This window comes from Callithrix jacchus, chromosome X (genome assembly GCF_049354715.1).
Source record: "Callithrix jacchus isolate 240 chromosome X, calJac240_pri, whole genome shotgun sequence".
NCBI lineage: Eukaryota > Metazoa > Chordata > Mammalia > Primates > Cebidae > Callithrix > Callithrix jacchus.
In genome coordinates, this window is record NC_133524.1 from 60,856,662 (window position 1) to 60,881,933 (window position 25,272).

A 25,272-nucleotide genomic window follows, 5' to 3' on the forward strand; every position below is an offset into this window, starting at 1 on the left:
GCTAAGGCAGGAGAATTGCTTGAACCCAGGAAGTGGAGGTTGCAGCGAGCCAAGATCGCACCACTGCACTCCAGCCTGGTGCCTGGCAACAGAACCAGACTCTGTCTCCAAAAAAAAAAAAAAAAAAATACCATTTATAATAACAGCCAAAAAGTGTTAAATACTTAGAAATCAACTTTTAGGAGAGGATATCAGTAAGATGGCAAAGTAGGAAATAGCCTTCCTTTTCTCAGCAAAGAACAACAGTTTGGTAGCTATCCACAAAACAAAAATAATTCTGGAAGTGCTTAGGAGTCCACTTAAGAAGACACAGCAATATAGTGAAAAAAATAAGAAAACAAATGCACAAAAAGAATAGGAAAAACAGTTTAATTTTGTCTGCATCACCCTATCCCTGTAGTTGGTACTGCTAAGTATGGAAAGGAAACCCTGGATCTTGTGTCCTACACACAGGGAAAAGGAGAGTGGAGTGTACAACCAGCTTCCCCAGCTTTATGGGACCCTGCCCAAAGGACCAGCTTCAGTTTCATCCCACCCAGATCTCTGAGAAGATGGATATAGCCTAGATGTCTGGAGACAGCAAACAGCAAAGAATAGAGACCAGTTCTATCAGTAGCAGCAAAGTAGCAGTAGTCACAGTGATCTTCAGTGGCCTGCAACCCAGCACAAGCCCTGTAGCCCCAACATCTCGCTGTCAAAGACCTCAACAGCCCTCATAGCCACTGGGTACCTTCTGTAGATTTTACTTCTCAGGATCCTTCAGTGTTCACAGTCACAGACCCCAGCAGCTTTTTCTGCAGAGGACCCTAGCAGCTTTCACTGCTGAGAGAACCAACTGCTAGTATAGTAACAGCAGATGCCCTGCAGTTTATACTGCTAAGGGCCCGTGGGTTGTGTTTTTCTTCCTTCTCAGTTTTAGGAGAAAAAAAAATGTGCCTGAGTCATGGCTCTTCTTCTTATAACTTCCTGGAGCCACCGAGAGCTGCTCAACTGCTGCTGTAGTTGCTATAGCCCAGTGAAAAGGGGTGATGCAGGCCAACATCCTTCACATTCTCCAGATCCCTGATCTTCCAGTACATTCCCTCCCCATGCCCAGAGCTGCCTGAGCTACTTCTACCACAGGTGCCTTGGCCAAGGGACTCAGCACAGGAGCCTTTGCATTTTCTAGGTACTTAAGCCATTACTGGGCTAGAGCATCCAAGGAGGCGGTAGCTTGGATGGCTCCAGCTACCGCCTCCTTGGATGCTCTGGCCCAATGATCCTGCACACCTACCATGCACGTACCTGCAAATGGCCCTAAGGTACCAAACTGGGGGTTCCAGTCTCACTACCACATGTTACGAAAGCTGACCCATGCAGACAGGCTATCACACACTGCCAGACCTGTGCATACATAAGCAGCTAGCCATGCCTCTAGTGTCTTACCCCATCACCACACTTGCACCCATAGCTGGACCCTGTAGCTGTAAACGCATGAACACCTCCAGCTCAGACCTGCAGCTGCTCATACACAGACAGCCTGGCTAACCCCTTTAATCATGTAGATGCAAGATAGCCAGACCCCATCACTACTTGTATACCCACAATTGGCTCTAAACACAACTAGTGACCCAAGTCCTTGCTACCCAGCACAAGCCCACAGCTGGCCACAGCTGCCATGCATGTGCCTGCAGCCAGTCTCTCCAGTAAAGTGTGTACATAACACTAGCTCTAGTCTCCACCACTGCAGGCTCTTACATCTAGCCAGTGAATACAGAGGTAGAACTGAGGACCCCAACAGCTCTCATAGCCACTATGAAACTTCTGCAGCTCTTGCCACCAAGGACCACGGCGTTGCCAACTGAATAGATCCTAGCTGCCAGAGCCAACAAGAACTCTTCTTTGGGTTGAATTTGACTGGGGTTCTCTGACCTTTCTGCACCTGGATGGTTTCACCTTTCCACAGATTTGAAGGTCTGGGGCTAATTATTTCTTTAAATAAGCTTTTTTTCCCTTTCTCTCTCTCTTCACCTTCTGAAACTCCTGAATTTTACAAATGTTAGCTCTCTGGATTGCGTCCCATAGATCCTGTAGGATTTCCTCATTCCTTTTCATTCCTTTTTCCTTTTTCTTCTCTGACTGGATGATTTCAAATGATCTGTCTTTGAGTTCATTGAAACACATTACAATCAAACTATAAAACATCAAAGACAAAGAAAGACTTATGAAAAGAACAAAAGAAAAGAAGTATAACCCATAGAAAGAGTCCTAATAAGGCTATGAGTAGATTTTTCAGCAGAAACTTTGTATGCCAGAAGACAAAGGGATGACATATGCAAAGTGTTGAAAGAAAAGTATTTTACCCAGCAAAAATATTCTTCAAAAATGAGAGAAAAATATAGAATTTTCCAGACAAACAATAGCTAAGGGAGTTTATTACCACTACACCTTCCTTGAAGGAAATGTTAAAGGAAAACAAAAGCTAAAATTAAAAGGCTGCTAATCAGTAATATAAAAACATATGAAAGTATAAACCTCACTGATAAAGGTGTAATGGTGATGTGTAAATCACTTATAACTCTAATATAAAGGTTAAAAACTATTAAAAATAACCATAGCTGCATTAACTTGATAAAGGATATACGATATTAAAAGATGTAAACTAATATCAACCATAAAATGGGAAAATTAAAATGTAGAACTTTGGTATGTGACTGACATTAAGTTGTTAACAGTTTATATAAGCCTCATAGTAACCACAAAGCAAGAACCTACATTAAATATACAAAAGATAAAGATAGATGAATCAAAGTATTCTGCTATTGAAAATAATGAAATCACAAAGAAAAACAATGAAAGGAAAGAATAAAAGAGCTACAAAACATCCAGAAAATAATTAACAACATGTCAATAGTAAATCCTACCTATCAATAATTACTTTAAATGGAAATGCATTAAATTCTCCAATCAAAGGATATAGAGCACCTGAATGAATATATTGAAAACAAAACCCAACTATATGCTGCCTACAAGAGAATCACTTCACCTTCAAGAACACCCTAATTGAAAGTGAAGGGATAGAAAAAGATATTTCATGCAAATGGAAACAAGGCGAGAACTATGGTAGCTATACTTGTATCAGACAAAATAGAGGTTAAGTCAAGTCAAAAATTGTCAGTAGAAAAAAAGAAGGCCATTAGATAATGATAAAGATATCTATTCATCAAGAATGTATAATTATTTGTAAATACATATGAATCCAACATCAGAGCAAATAAATATATAAACCAAATGTTAACAGATCTGAAAGAAGAAATAAACAGCAATACAATCGTATCAGGGGATTTTGAGATCTTATTTTCTACAAAAGATAGATCATCCAGACAGAAAAGCAATAAGGAAACACTGGACTGAAACTATACTTTATATCAAAAACACCTAGCAGATATATATAGAACATTTCACCCCACATGAGCAGAATATACATTCTTCTAATGCAGACTTGGATTACTGTCCAGAATAGATCACATATTATACCACAAAATAAGTCTTACCAAATTTAAGAAGATAGACATCATATTAAGTATCTTTTCTGGCTATGATGATATAAAACTACAAGTCAGTAACAGGAAGAAAACTAGAAAATTCTTAAATGAGTAGAAATTAAACAACATAACCCGGAATAACAAATGGGTCCAAAAAATTAAAAGGAAAATTAAAAAATATCTTGAGACAAATAAAATCAAGAAAGCACAACATATCAAAACCTTTGAGATGCAGCCCAAAAAGTTCTAAGAGGGATATTGATAGCATTAAAAAAATGAAAAATAAAATTGGAAGGAAACAATCTGATACTACACCTCAAGGAACTAGAAAAGAAATAACAAACTAGATTCAAAGACAGTAGAAGGAAAAAAATAAAACATCAAAGCAGATATAAATCAGAGAACAGAAAAACTATAGGGAAAAATAATCAGCAAAACTAAGACTTGGTTTTTAGAAAAAAAATTGACACACCTTAGCTAGACTAATGAAGAAAAAGAGAATACAGGTAAACAAAATTAAAAATGAACACGAAGAAATTACAAAAGATGCCTCAGAGATGAAAAGGATTAAAAGGGACTATTATGAACAATTATATGACAGCAACTTGGAAAAACTAGAGGAAATGAATATATTCCTAGAAATATACAACCAAGATTGAATACAAAATAAACATTAACAAACAGAGATTGAAGAGTAATTTAAAATCTCCCAACAACGACAAAATCTCAGGACCAGATGACTTCATAACTGAATTCTACCAAACACTCAGATAAGAATTAGAAGCAATCCCTCTTAAATTATTATGCAAAAAAAGAGCTAAAGGGAATATTCCTAAATGATTCTAAAGTCAGACAAAAACACAAGAAAAAAACTACAAGCCAATATTACTAATGATCATAGGTACAAAGATTCTCAATACAATAGTAGCTAGCCAAATTCAGTAAAATATCAAAAAGATCATATATTATGACCAAGTAGGATTTATTCCTGGGATGCAAATATGGTTTAACAAATCCAAATCAATTATTATAATACATCACATCAGCAAAAGGAATAATATAAAAACCACATGGTTATTTTAATAAATGCGAGAAAAACTTTCACAAAGTTCAACATCCTTTCAGGATAAAATATCTCCATAAATTAGGTATTAAACAGTAACAAGTGGGATTGCATCAAATAAAAAGCTTCTATGCAGAAAAAAAATCAACAAAATGCAAAAGCAGCCTATGGACTGAGTAAAAATATTTGCAAACTGTGTGTCTGATAAATGGTTAATATTCAAAATATTTAAGAAACAAGTATCATTTGACAGCAAAAAACAAACTAAGAAATGTGCAAAGAATTTGAATAGACAAATATCCATTCAGAAACCATTAATCTTGAGCCATATTTTGTGCCATATATAAAAATTACCTCAAAAGGGATCATAGGCCTAAATGTAAAAAATGAAACTATATAACTTCTATTTTTAAAAAATAGAAAATTGTTATGATTTTGAGTTAGGCGAAGAAAGTAGGGAACAAAAAGCATGATCCATAAAATAAAATAAAGCAATAACTGGATTTCAATAAAGTTAAAAGTTTATGCTTTTCAAAAGATACCCTTAAAACTAAAAATAGAATTACCATTCAATCCAGCAATCCTATTACTTGGTATCGACTTAAAGAAAAATAAATAATTATACTGAAGGAATACTTGCAATTGCATGTTTATTACACCACCGTTCATAATAGCAAAGATAAGGAATCAATCTAAGTGTCCATCAACAAATGAATGGCTAAAGAAAATATGGTACTTCTATATAATGGAATGCTATTCAGCCATAAAAACAATGAAATTATGTCATTTGCATCAACATAGATGGAACTAGAGGTCGTTGTCTTAAGTAAAATAATCCAGGCACAAAAAGACAAATATCACATGGTCTCATTTATTTTGTGGGTGCTAAAAATTTTCAACACATGGAGGTAGAGGGTGGAAAAATAACAGAGATTGGGAAGTGTGAGTGGGCAAGAAGGGAGAACATGAAGATAAGTGGGTTAAAGGGTACAAACATAAGATAGAAGAAATAAATTCAATGTTTAATAGAGCAGGATGACTATACTTAAAAAATGCATTGTATCCTAAAACCTGTCTTGATCACTATGCATTACATATATGTTAAAAATTGCTCACATACTCTATAAATTTGTACAACTTAAAAAAGACACAGCTAAGAAAATGAAAGGCTAAGCCATAGACTGGGATATAATCTCTGAAAATAACTTATCTGACAAAGGACTTGTTAACAAAATATATAACTCTCATAACTGAGTAATGTCACCAAAATAGCAGAGTATAAGTTATATAGCTTCACTCTCCTCCACAGAAAACAAAAAAGAACTAGCCACTGCCAAGATTATCAAAACGAATATTCCAGAACTCAATGACTGAAGCTGTGAGGCCACAGATAACTGAAAAGCTGCAAGGAAAAGGTAAAATACATGGACCTCTGTAACTGTGATGCTCCTTCCCCAAGGTTCTAGGCACTGTGCAGAAAAGCACCCTCAAAATCAAGCTTGCTATACTGAAAAAAAAAAATCAAAGTGTACAGCTAGCTTCCCCACCATCTTACATTCCTTTTCAGAAAAATTATACATGCCTCAACCCGTAGGAAGCCTCCTGAATGCCTTCAGTGTAAAAGAAATCACAAAAGCAGCTAGAGTTAGATGGTGGGGGTGGGGTTAGCAACACCCAGTGCATGAAACTCAACAGCTTCCCTTCATCAGAACCAAAAAAATACAACAAATTAGAGAGGCTGTTCAACAGCTATTAGTATTAGTATTTTTTGACAAATCACGTTGCAGGAGGCACACTTCACTGTTCTTCTGAAAACAAACCTCTATCCAGCATTCTCACAGAGCAGGGGTATCTTCTTTGGGATTCCTCCCCATCCAGGATAGGTAGCACTTAGAACTTATGAAAGACTATGGCAAATCTGGGCTCAAAGTGCCATCTAGTGTTGAAAAGGAGGCAGTGCTCTCAGGCTAAGGGAAACAAATAGTCTGTACAAAACCTCTAGACAGACATACTTTTGAAAGACCAAACCAAGCCAGATAGCGAAGACTGGAATAAAGAATTAATCCTTCAGTGCAAATTCACAGACATATATTCATAAAAAAGAGCAAATAGGAAACCATGACCTTCCCAAATAGACAAAATAAGGAGCCAATGACTGACTTTAATGAGATGATCATGTGTGAACTCTCAGATCAAGGATACAAAATAGCAATGTTTAGGAAACTCAGAAAATGCCTATATAACACAGAAAAGCAATTCAGAAATGTATCACAGAAATTTAACAATGAAATTGAAATTTTAAAAAATTAAATCCTAGAGCTGAGAAAAACCATAGTCAAACTGAAAAATGCATGGCATGTTCTCAACAAAATTAATCAAGCGGAAGAAAGAACTGGTGAGCTCTAAAACAAAGTATTTGAAAATACACAATAAGAAGAGAAAAAAAATGAAAAAAACAAAGAACGCAAAGAAGATCCAGGGGATAGCCTCAAAAAAGCAAGCCTAAGAGTCACTGGCTTCAAAGAGGATGTTGAGAAAGAACAAAAGATAGAACACTTATTCAAAGTAATAACAATGGAGACTTTTCCATACCTAAGAAAGATATAAATAATCAGGTACAGGGTTAAAGACCACCAAACATGTTCAACCTAAATAAGATTACCTAAGGCACATAATAATCAGACTCTCAAAGGTAACTAACAAAGACGGGAATCTTAAAAGCAGCAAGAGAAAATAAGCAAATAACTTATAAAGGAGTTTCAGTTCCTCTGATAACAGACTTTTCAGCGTCCTACAGGGCAGGAGAGACTGGGGCAACATACTCAAAGTACCAAATGAAAAACAAACAAACAAAACCTGCCATAAATACTGTACCCAGCAGAGCCATCCTTCAAACATGAAGGAGAGATACAGACTTTCCCAGACAAAAGATGAGGGAATTCATCAACAGAAGATTTGTCTTACATGAACTGCTAAAGCCAGTTGCTCAATCTTAAAGAAAAAACCAGTAACATGTAACAAAAATACGTCTGAAGTTATAAAATACACTGGTAAATATATACAGACAAATTCAGAATAAAGTATACAGATAAATACGGCATTATGGTGTGTAAACCACTCATAGCTTTAGTATTAGGACTGAAAATAATCTCTCAAAAATAATGACAATTTATTAAAGTCAGCCTGGCCAACACAGTGAAACCCTGTTTCTACAAAAAAATACAAAAATTAACTGGGTGTGGTGGTGCATGCCTGTAATCCCACCTACTCAGGAGGCTGAGGTAGGAGAATCGCTTGAATTCAGGAGGCGGAGGTTGCAGTGAGCCGAGATTGCACCCTTGCACTCCAACCTGGGAGACAGAGCAAGACGCCATGTAAAAAAAAGGGGGGCAATTTATTAAGGGATAGGCAATATAAAAAGATGTAAACTGAGATAAGGAAATAGTTAAAATGTGGAAGTAATGGACTTAAATTGTAGAGATATTAGTTTTCTGTTTTTCTTTTTGATCAAAGTTAAGTTGTCATCAGTTTATAATAAATTGTTATGACTATAAGATGTTCTAAGCCCCATCATAACCACAAAGCAAAAACCTGTAAAAGATACACTTTAAAAAGTCAAAGAATTAATACATACCACCAGAGAAAAATCACTAAACTACAAAGGAAGACAGTAATAAAATAATGGAAGAAAGGAGTTATAAAAGAATCAGAAAATAGTAACAAAATAGCAGGAGTAAGTCCTTACCTTTCAAATAACATTTAATGTAAATGGGACTAAATTCTCCAATTAAAAGACAGAGTGGCTAAATGGATTTACATAAAAACACCATCACAAGAAGTTCACCTCTTTAAGTGAATTTCTAGTGAAAAAGACACATATACACTAAAAGTGAAAGGATAGAAAAAGATATTGCATATATATATATATCTAATATATATATATATATATATATATATATATATATATATATATACCACAAAAGAGCAGCAGTGGCTATACATATATCATATGAAATAGACTTCAGGTCAATACTGTAAGAAGAGACAAAGAATATCATTATATAATGATAAATGGGTCAATTCAGCTAGAGGATAAAACAATTATAAATTTATATGCACCCAACGCTAGGGCACCCACATATATACAGCAAATATTAGTTCTGGGGTACATGTGCAGATCTTGCAGGATTGTTACATAGGTAAACACACACCATGGTGGTTTGCTGCCTCCATCCCCCCCGTCACCTACATTAGGTATTTCTCCTAATGTTATCCCTCCCCAATCTCCCCCCACTGTTATCCGTCCCCTAGTCCCCCACCCCTCAACAGACCCCAGTATGTGATGTTCCCCTCCCTGTGTCCACGTCTTTTCATTGTTCAACAACTACTTATGAGTTAGAAACAGCAGTATTTGGTTTTCTGGTCTTGTGTCAGTTTGCTGAGAATGATGGTTAAATATTAGTAGATTTAAAGGGAGAAATCGACTATAAAACAATAATAACGTGGAAATTCAACACCCAGTTCTAGCAACGAACAGATCATCCAGACAAGATATCAACAAAGAAATACTGAATTTCAGTTGCACTATAGACCAAATGTACCTAATTGAAAATAACAGAACATGTCATCCAACTGCTGCAGAATACACATTTTTCTCACCAGCATATAGAACATTCTTGAAAACAGACCATACGTTTGGCCATAAAACAAGTCTCAACAAATTTGAAAAGGTCAAATTCATATCAAGTGTCTTTTCTGACCACAATGAAATAAAACTCGAAATTGGTAACAAGAGAAACTTAAAAAACTTTATAAATATGCAGAAATTAAATACATTGCTCCTGAATGATCAGTGGGTCAATAACAAAATTCTTGTAAAAAATAGAAGTTTCTTAAAACAAATGAAAATGGAAACATAAGATACTAAAGCCTATGAGATACAGCAAATGCAGTACAAAAAGGGAATTTTATGGCAATAAAAGCTTTCATCAAATAAAGAAAGACTTCAAATAAACAATCTGGCAAGGCACTTCAGAGAATTAGGAAGGCTAGAACAAACTAACCCCAAAGTTAGTAGAAGGAAATAAATAACAAAGATCAGAGCAGAAATAAATGAAACTAAGGCTGAAAAACACAAAAGACCAATGAAATAAAAAGTTGTTTTTTTTAAAGAAACACAATCAACAAACTTTTAGCTAGACTAAGAAAAAAGAAAGAATACCCAAATAAATAAAATCAGAGGTGAAAAGGGAGAATATAACTGATATCACAAAAATACAAAAGATCATTAGCAAGAATATGAACAACTAAATGCAAACAAATTGGAAAACATAGAAGAAATGGATAAATTCTTGAATACATACAACCAAGATCGAATACGTACCAAGACTGAACCATGAATAAACAGGAAACCTGTACCAACCAATAACAAATAACAGATCAAAGCAGTAATAAAACTTATCTCATCAAAGAAAAGCCAAGGACCTTATGGTTTCACTGCTGAATTCCATCCAAAATTTAAAAAAGAACTAATACCAATTCTATGAAAATTATCTCAAAAACAGTGAAGAGGAAGAATATTTCAAACTTATTCTAAGAAGCCAGCATTATCCTGGTCCCCAAACCAGAATAAAAAAAAAAATCAAAAAAAGAAAACTACCAGCAAATATTACTGATGAACATAGATGCAAAAATCCTCAACAAAATACTAGCAAATTGAATTAAACAACACGTTGAAAAGATCACCCACCATCACCAAGTGGGTCTCATTCCAGGGACACAAAGTTGGTTCAACATATACAAATCACTAATTGTGATATATTATAGTAACAGAACCAAGGACAAAACCCATATGATCACTTCAATAGATTCTGAAAAACCATTTCATAAAATTCAGAATTTCTCCATGTTAAAAAGATGATAAACTGAGTACAGAAGGAATATACATCAAAATAATAAAAATCATATATCACAAACCCACAGCTAACATCATATTGAACAGGAAAAAGTTGAAAGCCTTTCCTCCAAGATCTAGACCAAGACAAGAATGCCCACTTTTACCATTTATGTTCAGCTTAGTGCTGCATGTCCTAGCCAGAGAAATTTAGGCAAGAAAATGAAATAAAGGGCATCCATACTAAAAGGGAAGAAATCAAATTATCCTTGTTAGTAGATAATATAATCTTATATTTAGAAAAACCTAAAGACTACACACACACACGAAATGCAGGAAACAATCAACAAATTCAGTAAAGTTGCAGGATACAAAATCAAGATACAAAAAGCAGTTGCATTTCTGTTTGTCAATAGTGAACAATCTGAAAAAGAAACCAAAAAAGAAATCCCATTTAAAAATAACTACAAAAAAACAATAAATTTAACCACAGAAGTGAAAGATATCTAGAATAAAACTAAAAAGCACTGCTGAAAGAAACTGATAACTACCCACAAAAAGGGAAATATATCCCATATTAATATTGTTAAAATGTACTGACTAAATCTATGGATTAAATGTAACTAATCAATATTAAATTAATATTGTTGAATTAATATTGCTAAAATATACTACCTAAGGCAATCTACAGATTAAATGAAATCTCTACCAAAACACCAATGACATTCACCACAGAAATAGAAAAAAAAAATCCCAAGGTTTATATGGACCCACAAAAGACCCAGAATAGCCAAAGCAATCCTGAGCAAAAAGAACAAAGCTGGAGCCACCACACTACCTAACTTCAAAATATACTATAAGTTATAGTAACCAAACCAGCATGGTACTGGAATACAAAAAGACACATAGACCAATTGAACAGAATAGAGAATCCCGAAATGTATCCATGCATTTACAGCCAATTCATTTTCAGTAAAGACACCAAGAACATATAGAGGAGAAAGGACAGCTTCTTCAATTTATTTTCTTGTATAAACTGGATGTCCATATGCAAAAGAATAAAACTAGACCCTTATCTCTCACCATATAAAAAATAAAATCAAAATGGATAAATGACTTAAATGTAAGACTTGAAACTATAAAACTACTAGAATAAAACACTGGAAAAGTGCCTCAGGTAATTTATATGGGCAAAGACTCTATTGAGTAATACCTCAATAGCACAGATAACAAATGCAGAAATACCCAAATGGGATTATATCAAGCTAAAAAGCTTCTGTATACCAAAGGAAACAATCAACAGAGCGAGGTAACAACAAACAGAATGAGAGAATATATTTGCAAACTATCCCTCTGACAAAAAATTAATAGCCAAAATATATAAGTGACTCAAACAACTCAATAGCAAAAAAACACAAATAATCTGATTTAAAAGTAGGCAAATGCTCTGAACTGACATTTCTTAAAAGAAGACATATACATGGCTAATAGGTATATGAAACATGTCCAACATCATTAATCATCAGGGAAATGAAAATCAAAGTCACAAGAATATATGTCACCCCAGTTAGAATGGTTATTATCAAAAATACAAAAAAATAAATGCTGAAGAAGATGCAGAAAACAGAGAACTCTCATACACTGCTGATGGGAATATAAATTAGTACAGCCATTATGAAAAATGGTACAGAAAACTAAACATAGAAGTACCATATGATCCGCCAATCCCACTGCTGGGTATTATATATATTCAAAATAAGAAAAATCAATATGTCAGAAGAGATATTTACATTCTCATGTTTATCAGAGCCCTATTCACAATAGCCAAGATAAGGAATCAACCTAAGTGCCCATTGGTGGATGAATGGATAAAGAACATGTGCTATATTTACACAGTGGAATATTATTGAGCTATAAAAAGGAAATCCTGTCATTTGCAGCAAAGCGGATGGAATTGGAAGACAATATGTCAATTGAAATAAGCCAGGTACAGAAAGACAAATATCACATGTTTTCACTCATATGTGAGTAGGGGTTATAAAAGTTGATCTCATGGAGGTGGAGAGTATAGTAGTAGTTACCAGAAGTTAGGAAGTTTGTGGGGAGAGAAGGATGAAGAGGGGTTGGTTAATGGATATAAAACTACAGTTATGTAGCAGAAGTAAGTTCTGGTATTTGATATCACAGCAGTTAACAACAATTAATTGTACATTTCAAAATAGTTATAATAATTATAAAAATAATTATAATTAATAAATTGTATGTTTCAAAATAGCTAAAAGATTTAGAATGCCCCCAACACAAATAAATGATAAACGTTTGAGATGACGGCTATCCCAATTACTCTGATCTAATCATTGCACATTGACTTTGATTTCATGTACCAAAATACCACACATACCCCATAAATAGGTAAAATTATTTTGTATTAATTTTTAATAAAAAAGAACTCTCAAAACTAAACAATAAGAAAACAAACAATACACTTAAAATAGGAAAATACATGAATAGACATTTCACCAAAGTTTTTATATAGATGACAAATAAACACATGAAAATAATGCTCAACATCACTATCTATTGGAAATACAAACTAAAATTACAATGAGATACCACTACACACCTCTATGTTAGAATGGCTAAAATAAAAAAATAGTGATTGGCTGGGCACAATGGCTCGTGCCTGTAATCCCAGCCAGCACTTTGGGAGGCCAAAGCAGGCAGATCGCTTGAGGTCTAGAGTTTGAGACCTGCCTGGTCAACATGGTGAAACCCCATCTCTACTAAAAAGACAAAAATTATCCAGACGTAATGGCGCACGCCTGTAATCCCAGCTACTTGGGATAGTGAGGCAGGAGAATTTCTTGAACCCAGGTGGCAGACGTTGCCCCCAGCCAAGATAGCACCACTGCACTCCAGCCTGGGTGACAGAGCGAGATGCAATCTCAATTAAAAAATAATAATAATGACAATATCAAGTGCTGACAACCATGTGCAGCAATTGGAACTCTTATGTATTAGTAGTGAAAATGCAAAATGGTACAGAAACTTTGGAAAATAATTTGGCAATATCTAGTAAGTTAAAATATCTACCATGCAACCTAGCAACCCCAATCCTAACTTATTCTCAAAAATATCTTGTACTAGAATGTTCATAGCAGCTTTATGCATTAGAGTTTAAAACTGGAAACAACTCAGATATCTATTAATTGAATAGGTGGTGTATCCACTAAGCAATAAAAAGAATAAACTAATGATATATGCAAAAACATAGATGGATATCAAAGGCATTATGTTAAATAAAAGAAGCTAAACACAAAAGATTATATACTGTATGGTTGCATGTATATGACATTCTTAAAAAAGGAAAATTTCAAATAAAAAGGAGATCAGTGTTTGCTAGTGGTCAGCGGTAGAAGCACAGATTGTTTGCAATGCTAGGATAACAGAACTTTATGAAGGTATAGAAATGTCCTATATTTTGATTATTATGGTGGTTACACAACTATATACATTTTTAAAAATTCCTTAAAGCATACACTTAAAATCAACGAATCTTACTGTATGTAAATTATATCTAAGTAAAGCTGATAAAAATGAAATTCTAGAATTAATAAAAGGGTGAACAATCTATTTTTTAAGAAAAAATATTAAAAGAGATAACACACTGTGATTAGGTGGGGTCTATCTCAGTAATACAATGTTTATTTAACATATGAAAATCATTCAATCCAAATTCACTACATTAATGGATTAAAGGTAAAAGTATGTGATCATTTTGAAACATCAATGATTCTTTTATGTCCCCCAGGGGACACTGATCAATGTCTGGAGACATTTTTGGTTGTCACAACTGGGTAGCAGAGTATTGCTACAGACATCTAGTGGCTAAAGACCAGGAATGATGTTAAACATCCCACAATGTATAGGACAGCCCCCAGTTGAAAACCACTGTTCTATATTCTACTTTCCCCACTCATACTATGTTTCTGATATATGTTGCTATAAGGTACATACATCTAGTCTTCTGTTTTTTGCTACATAATACCTCACAATAAGCAACCCCCATCCATTTACTATGTCTCCGGTGATAAATTCCTAGGTTGCTTCTAACTGTACTCCATCATATATGACACTGCCATGCAGTTAACAACAGCCTTGTATGTGATCCCTTGTGGACTTCTGTGAGTTTCTCTAGGAATGGAACCAGCAGGTCATACCTATGCTTAACATTTATAAATACTAGCCAGATGCTTTCTAGAAGGGCTGAATGAGTGTACACACCATGCAGAAAAGAATTATCATATCAGGCCTGAAACTGCTATTCTCAGAAAGACCTGCTGGAAATATTTCCCCTTGAGTGGCATCTTGAAATTTGGTTCTCAAGAGGGTTTCCCATCATTCCCTGATAAGAGTGGCTCACTGTGTCCAGACTGCCTGTACAACGTGGCTTATGCCAAACACCTGCTTTCCTTCTGGGAATCTGTAATTTTAGTATACACTAGGCAGAGGGCGTCTATATGATAAGCCCATGATAAGAACCTTGGACACTGAGTCTCTAATGAGTTTTCTTGGCAGACAACATTTTAGATGTGTTGGCACAACTCATTCCTAGGGGATTTATGTACATCCTGTGTGACTCCACAGACTCCTGAAAGCTTGGCCTGGTTTACTCTGTACTTCACCCCATGTGCCTTTTCTGTTTGCTGATTTTACTTTGAATCATTTTGCTATGAGTATAAATCATAGCTATGAGTATAACCCCATTCTGAGTCCTAAACCATATTCAATATAACTATATTATGAGTCCAAATCACTGAACATAAGAGCGATCTTAGGGAACCCATCTCAACACAAAGTCTCATAAGCAAAGCAGGAAAATTTCCTAAAAGACTTACTTTTAGCTGCATGCTTTTGTGAGTCATTTGAATTTTATATTATGTGCACATATCAAATCTTTAAAAAGAAATACTTTATTAAAAGGGGAAAAAGTGTTGTCAAAACAAATAGGTTGCTTATCAAAGAGACTCAGATGATGTCAGAGAACCAGAGAGATCATAGAGTCATTGTATCCTGGCTAGAGACCAGGGGTCAAAATAAGGGCCAGAGAGGAACCCATCCCCAACTGGACAAAGTAGCTGAAAGGAGTCAGACAGCTCAAATGGTCCTTCTTTTGTTTCCTAACACCTCTTAAAATCCTCCCTAAATGGATAAGATACTTACATGCTCTAGGAAGCAGGGTCCTATCTCGCTGAGGTGGGGGTCATCATTATTATACTGTTTCTCCAGGTCTCTCACAAAGCCCATCTGAAATCTGTAGATATCTTCAATGTTCCCAAAGATTATCTTCAATTGCTCATCACTGAACATGTCCCTTCTCTTCCGGCACTGCTTCAGATAGCCCTGCAGACAAAGGAAAAGCCTAGGCTGAGGAGGTTCCTGACTTACAGAAGGCTTTACACTTCCTAAGCACTTAGGAGCCTCATTCTGGTTCCATGAAGTAGTCATGGAATAATTATTTCCATTTTTCATATGAGGAAACTGAGGTTTACAGAAGGAAGTCACTCCCCCAGTGAGTAATTAGGAAGGCTGGATTGCCAGCAAAGGTCTTAAGAGTGCAAATACTCCAGAGTACAGGGCTTTTCCCTCCAACCTCTATGAAGAAGACCCCAAAAGTCAAATATCCCTTTCCAAGAAGCTGGTTGAGCACGTTTTCACACATCTTATTAGCTACCGGTTTAGCTGGATCTATTTATATCTCTAAGGTCCTATTCCTTATAGGATCAACCCAAAGGTCTTAATAACATTGACAAAAATTTGGGAACCAAGGCCACAACAGGAAAACAACCCACAAGGAAACAGAAATTGACAAAACTTAAATCATTTCTTTTTTTAAAAAAGAATTTCCTCATGAACTTTAATGTCAGGAAATAACTAGGAATAATTGTTTATCATTCTAGACTTTCCCTGTTGTGTACATCAAAATATACATACGGGCTGGGCGTGGTGGCTCAAGCCTGTAATCCCAGCACTTTGGGAGGCCGAGGCGGGTGGATCACGAGGTCAAGAGTTCGAGACCATCCTGGTCAACATGGTGAAACCCTGTCTCTACTACAAATACAAAAAATTAGCTGGGCATGCGGGAGAACTGCTTGAACCCAGGAGGCGGAGGTTGCGGTGAGCCGAGATTGCGCCATTGCACTCCAGTCTGGGTAACAATAGTGAAACTCCGTCTCAAAAAAAAAAAAAAAAAAAATATATATATATATATATATATATACATACAATCTTTTCTCAGACATTCACGCTTTCACATACTTTAAGAAAATGCATTCATACTATTCACATTATGCAAATATCTGCTAGACCATTCTTCAAAGCAAATGTCTCAACTATCTAAGGTACCTGGCCAGGAGTGACCATTTAGATGAGCTCAGTCAACAAGCCTATGTGTGCCTGGGCATGATATTTCTAACAGAGCAGGTTTTTAGGAGACATTTGTAAATAAATGGACACATTAATAAAGATAGCCACTAATGAAAGAGAATAAAGGATGAAAGACATTTTTGGTCTAGTAAGAAAGCACTGGGGTAACATAAACCAGACTCATGGCATACCGTAAGTCAGGACAAAGACAGCCCCAATCTAAACCGCATCTTCCATTTTGAACCTACTACCATGGATTTTCACTTGATAGTTACTATCCTCATTAGAAATCAGTAGCACATAAAAATGTTCTTGGTGAGGATAAATTATGGTAGTTTGCTTTAATCTAAAAGCTAAGTGAAATTATCTTCACACCTTTTTCAAGTGTTGAGCCCCTAAGGAAAAGTTTTACAGTGTCCGATTTACAACATATAGTCCTGTCCCTATTCTCAGTTTGTCTCCCTTAACACAGCTACCAATGAGATCATCTGAGCACACTCCAGGAAGATGCTCATACCTGGCTTCAATGCCTTTTAATGACCCCCTACAACAATATCACTTCCCTTATCTGTTCTCACTCTCCAATTTAGCCATTAATTAGTGTGTATCCTTCCACAATTGGCAAATTAATAGTCTACACCTGTGTTGGCATCTGTTTAACTGACAGTTTGTGCCCTCAATGACTGACATGTTGAAATTTTCCTGCATTCTCTCATATGCAATTTTTGACCAGGAAGAATAAGCCGTCTATTCTCAGGACACCCTTTTGGCTCCACTACCTTTACAGAGGTAGCTCCCCAAAGTCTGTCTCCCTAGAAAGCATTACATTGACTACCAGAAAGAATGGCAATAAACACCTGTAGGCCCTTCCCTGCCTTATATGTAATTCCCAGAGTTTAGTGTGTCTGGGTTGGTTTGTGCCTGTGTGTCTGCCTGTCTGTCTCTCTTTCACTCTAGCATCTTTGGAAGTCTTAGCTACAATGGAGCAGAGAGAGCAGTGAGCATGTCATCTCAACATTAAATGGGAGCAGAGGATTCCTTACCCCTTCTCACACTTTTTTTTCCCTAAGACAGGCTGAGGAGAACAGCTGGGGGAAAAATAGTAACGGTGGCACATTCAATATGTTAATTCTGGCTGAGCAATAGGTACTGATGAGTGAGCACAATGGGAGAAAGAAGAGGCCAGCCTAGATAGCTCATTTATCTCCTGAGAATCCAGTTCAGAAAATATTTAATAGTTGTGTCTGCTGCTCCCATTTGAAAAGTCTCAGGGAAGAAACAAAACACCATAAAATCCCCAAAATTCAACAAGGATTCTAGAGGTCAACATCAGCATAAAATATAACAGAAAAAAACAAGAGAGTGGCCCCAGGAAAAGCGAATGAATAGAGATTTCAGTACAACTTCCTAATTCCCTAAATATGTTACTTATTGTCACTCTTAAGGACATCATTTTCTTTCTATTATATTATGTATGCCATGGCAGGGGATTTATTAGGAAGAATGCTCATGAGATGGTAGAACCCTAGAATGTTTTATCAACTCTTCTTTTTAAAGCTAATGTTAGATTATAAGTATATTCTGGTACATTTAGCTTGATGAAATAGCACATAGCAATTAAAATGATAATTAGGAAGACTGTGTAGAAACATGGAAAAGTGTTTATGATACAATGTTAAAAAGCAGAACATGAAATGGCATATCAGTGTGATTATAACTCTGTAAATATATATACATATGGACAGATTTGAAGGGATTATGCAAAACTGCAAATAATTCTGTTACAGTTGATAGATTCTGGCTGATTTTGTTCCTATTTTTAAACTTCCTCTAATGCTGTTTTTTAATTGTCTTCATGATTAAAATGGGATAAACGTCTTTGCCAGAGAGTGTAAAGAAAAGAAAATGCAGCTATAAGAAGTCTGCCAGGAATGAAATATTATCAAGGAAAGAGGAGGGAAGACCCAATGTCTTCTCAAGATCTCCTGCAGCCCTAGTGTCTAAGATACTCACTTGCTAATAATACAAATAATAGATATAAACTGCCCTTATCAAAAACATACGTGATGAGACAAGAATACGCGAGTAGTTGGATAACCCCCAAATGTCACCCTCAACCTCTATACCACACAAGCTTCTGGAAAAACAAAAGCCAGGAGAAAGGACTAGTTCTCTGGAGTCTTGCTTTTGTATCCCCTTTTTCTGGCTGGCCTGACGGCTATCAAATTTTCCACATCAGTGATGAACAGAGGGTAAGCGGTCAATCAATACTTGTCTCCTCTTATTCACTCATTTTTGAATGAATAAGATGACTTGGCAGTGAAAATGTGATTGCCAAAAAACCTAATACCATTTTCTGTCAGAAAAAAAGAAGAAATATATTGAGAGGCAAAAATGGGAGAGGTAATTGGAAGGTAGTCATGCCACTGTAGGAGAGCAGAATTAAATTCTGAGTCCACCCTCTTTTCAGAGGAACACCAAGAAAATAGCACACAGCCAGAGGAGATTGAGCAGGGTAGAGAGGGGTCTGAAAAGCAACATCATGAAGAATGATGGAAGAAATAAGATGTATTTATTCTAGATAAGACTCAGGGCCCTTATTTTATCCTAGATAAGACCTGTTCACAGGGCAGGGGGAACAGAAGGGGTCTGTGGCTCTTACTGGCAGGTGTGCTTTGAATACCCTTTGACCCCATCTCAATGGTAACAGGGAACAGGGTACTATAGCTCAAGGGAGGTGGTTTCCCAGAGCCTTACCTCTGTCTCCTAAGAGTAAAGTGGGCATGGGTGGGAAGGTAGGCCAAAGAGTAGCTAAACGTGGATATTATCAAATCAGTCACAATTGGCATAAATTAGCTCTGGCATTGTTATGGTAACAACAGGGAAAGCTGCTCATCTATTTCACTTTGTTCTTAAACCCACTAGGGCTGATCTACAAGTTAAGACCTAGTGCAAAGATCTAGAAGTAATGCATTGATATGGGATATAAACAATACCCAAGATCTCCAGAAAAGATCTTAGAAAATACCAGGAAATAGGGTAAACCAAAGAGCCTCTGGATCACCCGGGGTTTAGGAAATTCTTTAGGGAAGGGCGCTCACAAAAAGTTTAGACCTCAGTGTCTCTGTCTCTAAAATGAAGACATCAAAAAAGATTTCCATGGATCATTTCAGCTCTGACATTGTAGTGATTTCATACATCTATTTTTTTGTCTGGAACCTGAGGCCTAAAGGGAGACCTAACAAACATCTTGAAGATTTTTTAAAGAAAATTAGGAGACAATGACCATGGTTGTTATTCAGTGCCACATCCTCAAAGTTTAACAGAGTACCTGGCATATAGTTGCTGCTCAGTTATTTGTTGACTAAATGCTAAATAATTAGTTCTTCCCATGCTGGTGATAATCAAAGGTAAACTAGAAGCAGAATGTTCAAATTGGTGGTTTTCTTTTATTTCCTTCTTCCCTTCCTTGGGATAGAAAATCATTTCTTCAAATGAAATAAAAAGCTATTTAAAAACAAGAGAAGAAAGAAAATAACTGCAACATGGAAAACTGACAGGGAGTTAATATCTAGAATATACAAGTAACTCTTATAAATCAGCAAGAAAACTATAAGAAACTCCATGAAAATGGGCAAAGAAGAGAAACAAGGCACAGAATGTCCAGATAGAATCAGCAGGTAGGGCCTATTGCAGGTAGAAACCCCTAGGCTTGTCATTTTAGACTGACTAGCTGACTCACATTACTATTTTATACAATGTGATATCATTTTCTATGTGCCAAGATGTAAAGACTATTGGGAATTACTGAGATAGGCAGTCAGTAAAAGGGAAAACTCAAATGGCTAAAAAGTTTGAAAACCTCAGGCTTAACCATACCAAATGGAAATGACTTGAAGCTACAGCATGCCTAAGGAAGAATTTCTTGATAGTGAATGGTATGACCACTAATACAGATGAGTGAGGAAAGCTAGGCTAGCTTCTCTGGAGGCATCTGAAGATAGCATTTATTTCATAGGTATCAGATGGCTGAGATTATCTTCCTCAAGAAAAAACAGACAAGACAGCTTTATAAACCATCTAGCTCTGCTTACTCTTGCCTCAGTTTTCTTGATTGTATTTTGAGTTCTAAGGTTAAGAGGTAATATCACAAATTGTTGGTCAAGGTGATCTAGAACTAAACTGAAGGTATTTTATACCACAGTCTGGGTTTAGAAAGAAGAATGTAATCTGCAGAGAACTCATTTAAAAAGATTATTTCTCTTACTGACCTCATTGAATAATTTCACTGGAAAATCATCTTATTTCCTACTTCATTTGTAAAAAGATGTTGTGACTTAAAAGTTTGTACATGAACAGACCCAAAGATGAAAACCACGATTGTGTCAATAGATGCAGAGAAGGCCTTCGACTAAATTGAACAGCCTTCATGCTAAAAACTCTCAATAAACTAGGTATTGATGGAATGTATCTCAAAACAGTAAGAACTATATGTGACAAGCCACAGCTAATATAATACTGAATGGGCAAAAGCTGGAAACATTCCCTTTGAAAATCGGCACAAGACAAGGATGTCCTTTCTCACCACTCCTATTCAACATAGTGTTGGAAGTTCTGGCTAGGGCAATTAGGCAAGAGAAAGAAATAAAGTGTATTAAATTAGGAAAAGAGGAAGTCAAATTGTCTCTATTTGCTGAAGACATGATTGTATATTTAAAAGACCCCATTATCTCAGCCCAAAATGTCCTTAAGCTGATAAGCAACCTAAGCAAAGTTTCAGGATACAAAACCAATGTGCAAAAAAACACAAGAATTCCTATACACCAGTAACAGAAAAACAGAGAGCCAAATCATGAGTGAACTCCCATTCATAACTGCTACCAAGAGAATAAAATACCTAGGAATACAACTCACAAGGAATGTGAAGGAACTCTTCAAGGAGAACTACAAACCACTGCTCAAGGAAGTAAGAGAGGACACAAACACATGGAAAACATTCTATGCTTAAAGCTAGGAAGAATCAATATTGTGAAAATGGCCATAATGCCAAAGTAATTTATAAATTCAATGCTATCCCCATCAAGCTGCCATTGACTTTCTTCACAGAACTGGAAAAATACACGATGAACTTCATATAGAACCAAAAGAGAGCCCGCATAGCCAAGTCAATTCTAAGCAAAAAGAACACAGCAGGAGGCATCACACAACCGGACTGCAAACTATACTACAATGCTACTGTAATCAAGACAGCATGGTACTGCTACCAAAACAGAGATACAGACCAATGGAACAGAACAGAGGCCTCAGAAGTAACGTCACACATCTACAACCATCTAATCTTTGAAAAACCTGACAAAAACAAGCAATGGGGAAAGGATTCCCTATCTAATAAATGGTGTTGGCAAAACTGGCTAGCAATATTCAGAGAGCTGAAACTGGATCTATTCCTTATAACTTATACAAAAATTAACTGAAGAAGGATTAAAGATTTAAATGTAAGACCTAAAACCATAAAAACCCTAGAAGAGGGGATTCTGTCAAGATGGCCGAATGGGAACAGCTTTGGAACACAGCTCCCAGCAAGAGAGATGCAGAAGGTGAGTGATCTCCACATTTCCAACCAAGATACTAGGTTCATTTCAATGGGACTGGTTGGACAGTGGGTATAGTCCAATGAGGGCAAACTGTGGCAGGACAGGGTGCTGCCTCACCTAGGAAGTGCAACAGATCAGAGGATCGGGGAGTTCCCCAACTGTCCCTGGTACTCCGGCTCAGATACTGTGCTTCTCCCGTGCCCTCTGCAACCCACAGACCAGGAGATCACCACTGGACTGAAAAGCACCATGAGTTACCAACACAGATCTGAGTGGCAGCTTCTGCAGGCGCTGTAGGTTGTCAGCACAGATCAGGGTGAATATTTTGACGAGCACTGAGAGCACCTCTGGGTCGGAGCTACTCACACCCTAGAAAGTGGGGGAGCTAAAACCAGCAAGACAGGTAATATGGCTGGGAGAGTACCACCTGACAAACTGAAGCCCTCTTGCTTGAGTTTCACAGCCAGCACATCGGTTTGAGCTTGACCTGGGACAACGGAGCTTAGTGCAGGGAAAGGGCGTCCGCCATTGCTGAGGTGGGTCTAAAACTACCTGTGTAAACAAAAGCCAGAAGAAGCTTACACAGCAGCTGGACTGAGTTCTTGACAGTCCAGCAGTGCCTCTGCAGGCAGACAAGGGACAGAGTGCCTCCTCAAGTGGCTCCCTGACCCCTGTATAACAAAAAAGAAGTCTCTTACAGGAGAGCTCTGGCTTCCACCTGGTGGGTACCCTTCTGGGACAAAGCTACCAGAGGAAAGACCAGGCATCAATATTTGCTTTTCTGCAACCCCCATGGGTGATTTCCAGGCAAGTAAGGTCTACAGTGTACCTCCAGCAGTCGTACAACAGAGGGATCTGACTGTTACAAGGAAAACCAAAAAAGGAAAAAGAAATAGCTTCAACCTCAACAGAAAGGACGTATACTCAGAGACACATCCAAAATCACCAACTTCAAATATCAAAGGTAGATAAATCCATGAAGATAGGAAGAAACCAGTACAAAAAGGACAAAATCATCAAAGACCAGAACACCTCTCCTCCAAGGGATCAAAACTTCTCACCAGCAAGGGAATAAAACAGGATGAACAATGAGTTTGACGAACTGACAGAAGCAGGCTTCAGAATGTGTGTAACAACAAACTCCTCTGAGCTAAAGGAACATGTTCAAACCCAATGCAATGAAACTAAAAACCTTGAAAAAAAGTTAGACAAAAGCCTCACTAGAATAACCAGCTAAGAGAAGAAAAGAAATGACTTGATGGAGCTGAAAAACAAAGCACAAGAACTTCACAAAGCATACACAAGTTTCAATAGCCAAATCAATCAAATAGAAGAAAGGATATCAGAGATTGAAGATCAACTCAATGAAATAAAATGAGAAGGCAAGATTAGAGGAAAAAAGTGAAAAGAAATGAGCAAAGCATACAAGAAATATGGAATTATGTGAAAAGAACTAATCTGCGCTTGATCAGTGTATCTGAATGTGATGGGGAGAATGAATCCAAGCTGGAAAACACTCTTCAGGATATTATCCAGGAGAACTTCCCCAATCTAGCAAGGCAGGCCAACATTCAAACACAGGAAATACAGAGACCTCCACAAAGATATTCCTCAAGAAGAGCAACCCCAAGGCACATAATCATCAGATTCACCAGGGTTGAAATGAAGGAAAAAATGCTAAGGGCAGCCAGAGAGAAAGGTTGACTCACCCACAAAGGAAAGACCATCAGACTCACAGATCTCTTGGCAGAAACTCTAAAAGCTAGAAGAAAGTGGGGGCCAATATTAAATATCCTTAAAGAACTTTCAACCCAGAATTTCATATGCAGCCAAACTAACCTTCATAAGTGAAGGAGAAATAAAACCCTTCATGGACAAGCAATTGCTGAGAGATTTAGTCACCACCAGACCTGCCTTACAATAGCTTTTGAAGGAAACAATAAACATGGAAAGGAAGAACCAGTACCAGCCAATGCAAAAACATACCAAATGGTAAAGACCAATGACTCAATGAAGAAACTCAATCAACTAATGGGCAAAACAAACAGCCAGTAACAAAATGGTAGGATCAAATTCACACATAACAATATTAGGGTTAAATATAAATGGCTTAAATGCCCCAATCAAAAGACACAGACTGGCAAACTGGATAAAAAGTCAATACCCATCAGTGTGCTGTATTCAGGAGACCCATCTCACATGCAAAGACACACACAGACACAAAATAAAGGGATGCAAGAAGATTTACCAAGCAAACGGAGAGAAAAAAAAAGGTGGGGGTTGCAACCATGTTCTGTAATATAATAGACTTTAAACCAACAAAGATCAAAAGAGACAAAGAAGGGCATTACATAATGGTAAAAGGACCAATGCAACGAGGAAAGCTAACTATCGCAAATAACCATGCACCTAATACACGAGCACCCAGATACATAAAGCAAGTTTTTAATGACCTGCAAAAAGACTTAGACTCCCACACAATAACAGTGCGAGACTTTAAAACTCCACTGTCAATATCAGACAGATCATTGAGATAGAAAACTAACAAGGATATCCAGGACTTGAATGCAGATCTGGACCAAGCAGACCTCATAGACCTCTACAGAACTTGCCACTCCAAATCCACAAAGAACATACATTCTCAGTGCCACATCTGACTTACTCTAAAACTGACCACATTATTGAAAGTAAATTACTTCTCAGCAAATGCAAAAAAAAAAAAAAAGGGAAATCATAACAGTCTCTCACACCACAGGACAATCAAATTAGAAG

At 36.7% G+C, this 25,272-nt stretch overlaps 2 protein-coding genes across 44 annotated transcripts in view; both read right to left on the reverse strand.

The window, feature by feature from the left end:
* Nucleotides 1-25,272, reverse strand: part of ARHGEF9 (Cdc42 guanine nucleotide exchange factor 9) — a 438,487-nt gene that overhangs the window by 50,399 nt on the left and 362,816 nt on the right. For 38 of the 40 annotated variants that reach the window (XM_078362635.1, XM_054251261.2, XM_078362656.1 and 35 more), the window contains one exon: nucleotides 15,704-15,883. The exons of the other annotated variants lie outside the window; for them this stretch is intronic. In XM_078362635.1, the coding sequence (XP_078218761.1) occupies nucleotides 15,704-15,883 (180 nt within the window). The remainder of the gene's footprint in view (nucleotides 1-15,703; nucleotides 15,884-25,272) is intronic. 40 annotated transcript variants of the gene reach the window in all.
* The window catches only part of LOC144581008 (uncharacterized), a 119,870-nt gene that overhangs the window by 32,434 nt on the left and 62,164 nt on the right, over nucleotides 1-25,272 (reverse strand). For 3 of the 4 annotated variants that reach the window (XM_078362666.1, XM_078362664.1, XM_078362667.1), the window contains one exon: nucleotides 15,704-15,883. The exons of the other annotated variant lie outside the window; for it this stretch is intronic. The gene's annotated coding sequence lies outside the window, so the exon portion shown is untranslated. The remainder of the gene's footprint in view (nucleotides 1-15,703; nucleotides 15,884-25,272) is intronic. 4 annotated transcript variants of the gene reach the window in all.